A 9310-nucleotide genomic window follows, 5' to 3' on the forward strand; every position below is an offset into this window, starting at 1 on the left:
GCTCAAGCGCCTTTTAAAAAATGGAAAATTGATTTTGTGGGACCAATTGCACTAACCTCGAGAAATGGACAAAAACGGTATATACTGGTAGCAACGAATTACGTAACAAAATGGGCTGAAGTAGTAGCTATGAAAACTGATAGTACAAGTATAGTAGAAATCTTTTTGTATGAAAATATTATTACACGGTTCGGTTGTCCATGAAAATTGGTTAGTGATCGGAGAACTCATTTTATCATAGTACAATCAAAGCACTCACGGCTGAATACGAGATAAAACATCGGAAGACTACACTATATCACTCTAGAGCTAATGGACAAACAGAAAAGACTAATGAAATTTTATGTAAAATCTTAACAAAAACAGGAGCGGGAACAGATTGGGACACTAAGTTGTTTGCAACTTTATGGGCCTAGCGTACTACGTATAAAGTTACTACCAATGCTACCCTTTTCTAATTGGTTTATGGCTAGGAAGTAATATTACCTATTGAATTGGAAGTCCAAAGTTTACGAATTACTATAGATAATAGATTGAGAGATCAGGATTCATTATGGCACCGTTTAGAAGAATTGAAAAAATTGGATGAAACAAGAGCCAATGCATTAATGATAATGGAAACTATACAAAAACAAAGGAAGACTAATTATGAAAGTAAGTTTAGACCAAAGGCTTTTATGCCAAATGATTTGGTACTTCTTTATGATAGTCGATTTAAAAAAATTTTGAGAAAATTTCAAGTTTGATGGCATGGACCATATTGAGTTATTGACAGATTTTCAAATAGTTCAGTACAATTGGAAGATTTTGTGGATACTAAATTTATGACACGGATAAATGGCAATCGGTTTAAACTTTACTTTACATAAACTCGGGACGAATTTTCTGTTACAAAAGAGAGAGTCGACCAAATTGATTGGACCATAGTAAGAAGTAGGAGGGGGGCTCTTGACAAGCATCATGTTTTCTTTTGTGGTTAAGAAAAAGATGGAAAATATGGTGTTTGAGAAAGTAAGGATGGAGACTGATTGGAAAGAATGGCAAAAGCAACTGTAGATAGAGGTTGCGATATTACAGACTAAACTAGCCGTGTTAGTAAAGGAGGCCAATAATTTAGTGCAGATCAATATGCCATTTTTAGCAACAATACCTTCGGAGATACCTTTGAAAGGGAAAGAAGAATGGTGAAAGTTGTTGGAGAAGCATGACAACCAAATTGCCCGACGTGAGTCTCAAGTGTGGGAATTGGGTTTGTTGAATGAAGATGTGATGGCGCATTTGGATGGAGAACCCTCAAATATTGAGGCAGACGACAAAGATGTAGTAGAGGAGAAGGTCACCAATTCAAAGGGTAGTAAGCCAATGCCATTGAGTAAAGAAGCCAATGCTGCTACGTCTTTATAAGTTGAGGCTAAATAATATTTGCGAGGACGCTGCACAATTAGAAGTGGGGCTATGTAGAATAGATAAATAAACTTTGTGATAAGTTACTGGTTGGTTATTGACAACCTTGAGAATTAGAGTGATGATTAGGCAGTTTAGTTGGTAACAGTAGGTTGTTAGTAGAATAAATGGTTAAGAATTCAAAGGGTCATAACCTTTGGAATCCGTTGGCCGATGGATCATCTTTTTGGTAGGATAAATACGTTGAGAGTCATAAGTCGAGAGCCAGACTGAGAGTCGTAAGCCGAGGTAAGCTTGCTGCTACCTCTTTGTTTTCTTTATTATTTGCTTATGAAGAATGGTGATTGAGAGAAGTATTGTTGAATTGATAATCATAGAATGAATTATGGGTTGAATTAAGATGGAAGTAGTAAGCCTCGGTGTTTTGTAGTTTGATACTTGATTTCAGATAGCTAGAATATAGTCAATTGTGACAGATCCAATTCATATAACTAGTCTTTTCCCATGTTTGAATCCACCTCTATTAGTTCAATTGCTTTGGTCTACTGAAGCTTGAATGCAACGAGAATAACAAGGTCCTATAGGATATTGCTACCTAGATCTAAGTTAAGAGTATATATAGAGGCAAGAATAAAGCCTTCTTCATTCTTGGCACTACCTTCATTGTGTTTAGTCTTATTCCAAGACTTTCTAGTCTTTATATGTATGACAATAGCCATTTTAGTTTAATACTATATCATCTTTGAGTGACTTTCTAGTTCTATTAAGAGACAAGAGTGTATTGAGGATTTCTTTCTTTGAGCTTCGTGTCCTTGATACAATCTATATGTCAATGCACACAATAAGTATTAAAGCACTTTATACCTTAAATATTAGCATTTTAGAATTTAGATGGTGTTCAAAAACATTATAAGATAAAATCCACTTCAACTATTTTAGTGTTGTGCTAAATACCATGAAGGTCATGTGGTATTATGATTAAAGAATCTTGCTTCAAGAAGGCATTAGGCCTCTTTCTACTACAACTTTTTTTTTTTTAAATCCAAATAAAATAAAGTTACTCCATATTTTATATAAAACTTGATAAATCAAAGATTTTATTTTAAAAATAAAATATTTAAATTATTATCCTTTACTTCTATATATTTTTTAATTTCATCTATTATTTTCTAAAAACAAATTCTATAGTAAATTAAAATAAAATTAATTAAGAACGAGTCTCTTCTTTTTAATTATAATTTTTTTCAAAATCTTAAATTCTAAAGCATAAATTCTAAAATATAAACTTTCAATCATAAAAAATATACATTAAGAGGATTCTTGAAGAATTGATGTTATTATACTATAATCACTATTGAATTGTACCTCCTTCCTATTATAAAAAGATAAATTTTAATCTATCAAGAAAATGAATATATAAAAGACATAGGTATTGTACATTATACTACAATTAACAAAGATGCTTTATACTTGTCTACATGTGATAAGTCGGTCAACATAATCTTTTAATGTAAGCATTGTGGAACTAGTCTTCTAATCATCTTTAATATATAAAGTAAGGATTTTAAAGAATATAGTTCCTCTAACTATACCATAATAATGGTAGACTTCAATTTAGTACATTATGGGTGCGATTCACCACTTTGATATACCAAACTTAAAAAAATATATATCAATACAGTCTAATCTTCTATATTTTGAAACCATTTTACTGCCAATCTAAGCATTTTTTTTATATTTTAAATTTACATACTTATTTTTTTAACTTATCAAAAATTTATCTACCAAATTTTATCCTAATTCAAGCCTCTAACTACTAGATATATTCTAAAAATCCAACCAATCAAATTATTGCCAAGTATTTATGGAATTTAAAGACTTTTTTTCTATACAACAAATAAAATCAAATTTCTTTTTAAATATTTCATTTAATTAATTCAATATATGTTTAAAATTCTTATTATATTATAGTTTTAAGTTAAATATTAAAAACCATATTAATTTATAGTACAATAATAGATTATTTAAAAATTAGGTCAATTTAGTAAAAAAGTGGATAGATGGTTTGACAATCAGGTTCTACAAAATAAAAATGTTTTAGCAAAAGAGTAGGTGGTTTGGCAACTAGGTTTTACAAAAATAATTGTATCATCTATTAAGTCATTAAGCTACATCAATTTGATAAAAATTTAGGTTGATATAATAATTCTTTAGTAATGACAATGATAATTCTATTAATTATATTTATCTATGTTTATCTTTTAATTTTATGAAAATTATAATGATAAAAAAAAATAATAATAAAATAAATAAATATTTAAATATTTAACTATTTATTTTTTATTCATTAAATTTATTATTAATCTTATAATTTATTTGTAATTATAAAATGATTAAGACTAATATTTTTAAGTTGTTTAAATATATATCTTATCTAAATTTTTTAAATTTGATATTTTGAATGGAAATTACCATGTTATAAAGATAAATTATTATAAAATATTTTTAGAAGTATCATTTGTTTCAATATTAATTTCAAAGTTTTATTTAACATTAGATAAATTATAAATAATATTCTAATTTTTTAATATTACATCTTTGAATAATTTTATAAAATAACTAATAATATAAGAAGTTTTAAAATAATATACATAAATTATTTTAATGAGTATATCTATTAATTTTTTATTAATTTAAAATTATATATATATATATATATATATTTCAATAGAAAAACATGTATCCTATATATCTAAGAATAAGTGGCATTTTATTGTTTTCAAGACCATTAATCTTATATATATATATATATAGAAATATAAAAAAATAAAAATAAAATCTAGAAAATCATTCATTGCTTATTTTCATGAATATCTTCAAATCAAACATTAATTTTGATTTTTTAAATATGTATACATGCATTTCACATAATTATGGCAGTAAAATCTATTGTGAAATGCCAATTTTTTCCTTAAATAAATTTTAAACATCAAATAAAAATTTAGTAAGAATATCACAATCATTAATAAATATGATGTTATCTATTGATGGATATTGATGAATATTGATGAATATGTTAAATATGATGGACACATTATGTCTCACTTGGTGTGTTGTTGACAAGGGCCATGACCATGGAAATATTTGATCTCAACTATTTGTCCACCACACAAACATTGACACCTGGACCTCCAAACCTACCAATACTCAAAGTCAACAGGTTGACTTCTCACCCTTGTCGGTAACATCGGTCAGCACCTTCGCCACCCAGTGATTTCGCCTCAACGAATGTCAACTCATCGAACCAGTTTAGCCATCGATCGGTTTGAAAATCTAAACAATGCAATTAATCGTGCCATGGATAAACATTACTTCAATCCGAAGTCGGCTGACGAAAGAAACCATCGATGAATCAGGAGCTTCATTCTTCAACACACTGGTTGAATTCAGCACAAGAATATAATTCTAGGCTATGCTCATGCGAGAAATTCTATGTCACAATGTTGCAGAATGGATTAATCTGCAAAGCGGAAACCCACGAACGTCTCTCATACACGTGTCCCACGTCATCAGACGCTCAGACAAAGTGTCCCCGACATCGCTCAGACACGTCGCCGTATCTGTGTTTGAGAATTGGATGCATTGGCTTGTGGGTTTGCCGGAGAGGAGTTTACTGAGCGTTTCCATCTCGGGTTGAGGCCGACCGGATAAAGAGTCCATGACTGCTGTGTCAGTGGAAACAAACGAATTTCTCAGTCGTCGTTTTCTCATTCGTTCATCATCCGGCGACGCTGAAATATTCCGCGTAATCCGATTTGGTCCGGTATTGGAGATACCTGATGAACTTCAGTTGCAGCTTTGCATTAAAGTGTCGTCTTGGCCTCTGTTGCTTGACTGCGCTGCATCTTCCGTTTTTATCAATATGGTACAGGATCGTTGCAATTGGGTATTTCTGAGTTACAATTTGTGTAGGGTATAGTTGCCTACTGTTTCTCGTAGGAACCCTAATTCGGTGTGTGAGGAAGCAGGTTGAGCTAAACTCTGTGCAATCTTAATGTAGGATATTGTTAAATTTGTCGTTTGTGTGCGATGATCATGCGGGATTGATGTGGGTTCTTGGGAAAGGGTTGAGTATAACTGTAACATGTCTTGTTAGTTTCGAGCATTGACGTTTAGATTGATTGGACTTGTGAGGTTGTCTTAGTCAGGAAGGAAAGAGACTGTGCTGGATCTGGCCAAGTTTGTGGATAGGGGAGTGTCGGTGAAGCTGAGTGGTGGTCGACAAGGTGAGCAGTGATTACGCAGCTCCACGCTTTTGATTTTCTCGTTAATAGTCAAGCTTATCAGAGGGCGTGTTAATGGCATGCTCATAGTATTTGGGGGTTATTATTGATGCTCTTTGCGTACTGGTAGCTCGCACAAGCAGTTTTCGAGCAGTGTGGTTTGTTAATCCTACTTAATGCCAGTTTTTGATTACTTCATTAGTCTGCAATATTTTAGGGTTTATATAAAATTAGAGTCACTTACCTCTGCTTGATTGAGAGTGATTGAGCGGAAAAGTGAGTATTAGAGCACGTGTCAGCTAGCGCCAACCAAATCTTGGTAGTCTGTTCTTTTTATCCAGTTCGGCAGTGAGCAGATCAAGTCATAACATTTTATTATATTGGATTGCGCTTGCAGTGACAGGAATTTTGAAAGGATATGACCAACTTTTGAATTTGGTGCTTGACGAGGCCACGGAAAACTTGAGAGGTCAGGTGTTCTCTTTGTTTGATTACTAACCCAGGATACCTTTTCATAATACATTTAGTTTTTCAATGAAGTTTTGTTTACTCTCCATAATACATCACCTATTCGCGCAATTTAATTATTGATTATGTTCCCTCATCGGTATTAAATCTGTCGTAATCCCCTGAGCAATTGCTTTGTGTGGATTCTTATTAAATCCAGAGAGTGCTGTCATTCTCTCTCGCTTGCAATATAATTTAGCGTAATATGTAAACTGGAGAGGGTTCGGATGCTCCTTTGACTGTAGCCTGATCGGGCTTTTCATTTGCTCTCAGACTCGGACGATCCTATGAAGACCACGGACCAAATAAGACAATTGGGCTTGATTGTAAGTTCCTATCCATGCTCTACTGGAGTCTAATCTTTTGAGGCTTGGGCTGCTACTAGCAGATATCCGTTGTGGGCGATCGTGTTGGACCAAAAGTCATGTCTAACCTTTCCAGGCTTCGAAAATATACATGTTGGCAGTCCTGACACGTACTTGTGTGTGGCAGGTCTGCAGAGGAACTGCTGTCATGTTGGTTGCCCCAACAGATGGTACTGAGGAGATACCAAATCCGTTTCTTCAAAACGAGACCCCCGCCGCTACTTGATCGGTATTTTCATCACCTACAATCTTGTAAGCACTGTTCGATTTGCCCCGTAATGCCTTCGTATTTTGGACGTGCATTGTAATTGAGCTACAGATAAAATTCAGCTTGTTCTATCTATTATCTGCAACCTATCTCAGAGACAATAAACGAAGACTTGTGACACTGAGAGATCACTTTCTGAAACTACAGACTAGTTAGAGAGGTAGTTTCACTCAGCGCTATTCACTGCATAATGGATAAATTTTACTATGTTTAAACCTTTTTTTTACTATGGTCCTCATCCCCCTTGTACTGAGAATAGTTCAGATTCCAATTATTAAGGATTTGCAATGCTTAAATGAAGCCAGCCTTGCAGGAGCTCCCAAGTACTGGCCAACTAAGAAGGTGGCGATTAGATACGAAACAGTCTTGAAGGAGCTTGAACAGTATAGGTTGTATGTTATGTCTGTTCTGAAAGGCGAACTCATGTGTTGAATCAGTGCAGTACAACCTTAAAAACGAATTGGCTTAACATGAAGATTTCCGTTGCATCAATGATGTCATAAATATATGGATATCATGGTGAACAATACTGGAGCTATTTTCCTGATGACGTTGTGTGGAATTTTGCATAGCAGGTTTACAGAAGAGAGCTACTCTGCCATCAGCTGTTCCTGCGTCATCTACATTGTCCTCTGAAAATGATAGTTCCTGGACGAGAAGAAAAATGAAATATTTAAATTTAGTAATGACTGAGGTCCTGACCTAATTTCTGAAAACACATGTACAACAGCACATACTATTGAATGTGGTTCTAGATGTGCATAATATTTAAGTCAATGAAGAGACTGACTATAGTGCTTTGATTGCTGTAATTCCTGCCCTGGCTGTTCTGTTGAGTCCTGTTTGGGTTTAATTTGTACGTAATGGTTTTCCTCAAGGGTATGTCTTATTTTCTTGTCCACATGGAGCAATGGTGACTTATTTCTGTTGTCAAATATGTCAATCACATTCTTAGTAATGCCAGAGTTCATTTGTGGAGAGTAATGTTTCTGTTGTGGCAAGTGCAAGCTCCTTGGTAGCAATGACTGGTTATGTTGCTTGTCCACTGGAAAACTAGAGGACTACTTGAGCTCAGTATCGTCTCCTATATTTTCTCAGGGCATCATGGGGTAGAGCATGGGAGTTCCTTTTTAAACCAAGAGTCTGGATGAAGATTTGAATGATGGTAATTAGTGCGATTTAGAGCTTTCAACTTCAGGTGCTTCTTAGTATTTCTCAGGGGATGGTTGCATTTTCCCCTTACTGACATGAAAAGAGAACTACCTCTTGCGCAAGGTCACAAATTTCCCTCTTTAAGTTTGTGAACTGAAGGAGCCATTTTAAGACTTTGCCAAACTTTTCTCTTTAACAAATGTATGCATGTTTTATATATATATATATATATATATATATATATTCTTTCTTTCTTTCTTTCGTGTTATTCTCCCTCTTCTTAGTCAATTGTAGTTGAATTTTTAAGTGGATCACTGCAGAGACTATTTTTTCAAGTACAGGCCACCATCTCTGTGCACTTGATACCAATTAGTGGTCAAAGTGAAGTTCGAAACTACCAATTTTTGTTCTAGAATTACATAATCAAAATTGAAATTTTGGTTCAATCTTGTAGGAAAAGGAGGCTGTGCAGACAACAGTATACACAGTAGCAGCTGTTGTTATCTTGCATTAAATTGTCTCAGGAATGGTATCTCCAATCCAAACTTCACAGAGATATATATATATATATATATATATATCCATTTTTATATATACATGTACAAATGAGCACATACACACCATTAAGAACCCTAGAACAGATTTTTCCTAGTTGATGAGCATGGGACCAAATCATTTTTACTGAAACTCTCACCAAAGTGTGCCATCATGTACATGTACAACTGTACCAAAAATTTCAAAAATAAAAAGAAGCCAAAGACATAGGCAATTGTGTGTTAGATTAGAGAAAAGGCTGAGATGATGCATGCACTGTGGGAAGTTTGTTGCACTGCCATCTACACAAAAAGAGAGCCCAGTGGTGATGGTGGAGGTGGTGGTGACTCACACATACTGTGTAGGCAGGACATTGCTGTGTAAGCTCTTATGAGATCATAGGCTGTCATGTACATGTGGGGCAAAGAGCAAAGATGGAGTTTGTGTGTGGGGTGGCTTCCAAGGCTGTGTATATTTTCCCTTCTTCTACTTCTTCTGCTTCTACTATTATTGTTATTAGTAATAGCAGCAGTGTTATTAAGAGATACAGTATTATTGGATGGAATGGAAAAATACTCTAGAAGCAAAATCAGATCAGAGACAGACAGACAGGCAGGCAGGCAGGCAGGCAGGCAGGGGACGCACAGAAAATCTCTACATGTGGGGGGGTAGGATCTGTGTTTCTTTCTTCCCCCATTTGCATCCCAATTGGGCCCCATGTGGGGTCACAGCTGAGGATGACTCCCATGGCTCCAAAGTGCTGCTCCATCTTCACCATCTTCATCTCCCAGTTTCAT

General features: G+C 34.3%; 1 protein-coding gene across 6 annotated transcripts; it reads left to right on the plus strand.

Moving 5' to 3' along the window:
* Positions 1 to 5015: 5015 nt before the first annotated feature.
* On the plus strand, positions 5016 to 7639 carry LOC112281035 (sm-like protein LSM7). 6 transcript variants are annotated; one of them, XM_090249612.1, is made up of 6 exons: positions 5016 to 5329; positions 5609 to 5690; positions 6085 to 6156; positions 6468 to 6520; positions 6687 to 6788; positions 7400 to 7639. In XM_090249612.1, exons 1-5 carry the CDS (start codon positions 5123 to 5125, stop codon positions 6783 to 6785), a joined length of 513 nt encoding a protein of 170 aa, XP_090105738.1. In that variant the 5' UTR covers positions 5016 to 5122; the 3' UTR covers positions 6786 to 6788; positions 7400 to 7639. The 6 variants fall into 6 exon arrangements, with proteins under 6 accessions (XP_090105738.1, XP_024372936.1, XP_024372934.1 ...); XM_024517168.3 differs by having other exon boundaries at positions 5017 to 5329; positions 6687 to 6811; XM_024517166.2 differs by having other exon boundaries at positions 5018 to 5329; positions 6687 to 6811; positions 7403 to 7639.
* Positions 7640 to 9310: the final 1671 nt, after the last annotated feature.

Source organism: Physcomitrium patens, chromosome 4 (genome assembly GCF_059467195.1).
Source record: "Physcomitrium patens ecotype Gransden chromosome 4, ASM5946719v1, whole genome shotgun sequence".
Classification (NCBI taxonomy): domain Eukaryota; kingdom Viridiplantae; phylum Streptophyta; class Bryopsida; order Funariales; family Funariaceae; genus Physcomitrium; species Physcomitrium patens.

Excerpts from the sequence above, each read along its gene's own strand:
- LOC112281035 (XM_090249612.1), top strand. The coding sequence starts at position 5,123 with ATGACTGCTGTGTCAGTGGAAACAAACGAATTTCTCAGTCGTCGTTTT. Across the intron at positions 5,330-5,608 it reads CTTCCGTTTTTATCAATATG|TCAGGAAGGAAAGAGACTGT; the intron begins GTACAGGATCGT and ends AGGTTGTCTTAG. Across the intron at positions 6,157-6,467 it reads GGCCACGGAAAACTTGAGAG|ACTCGGACGATCCTATGAAG; the intron begins GTCAGGTGTTCT and ends ATTTGCTCTCAG.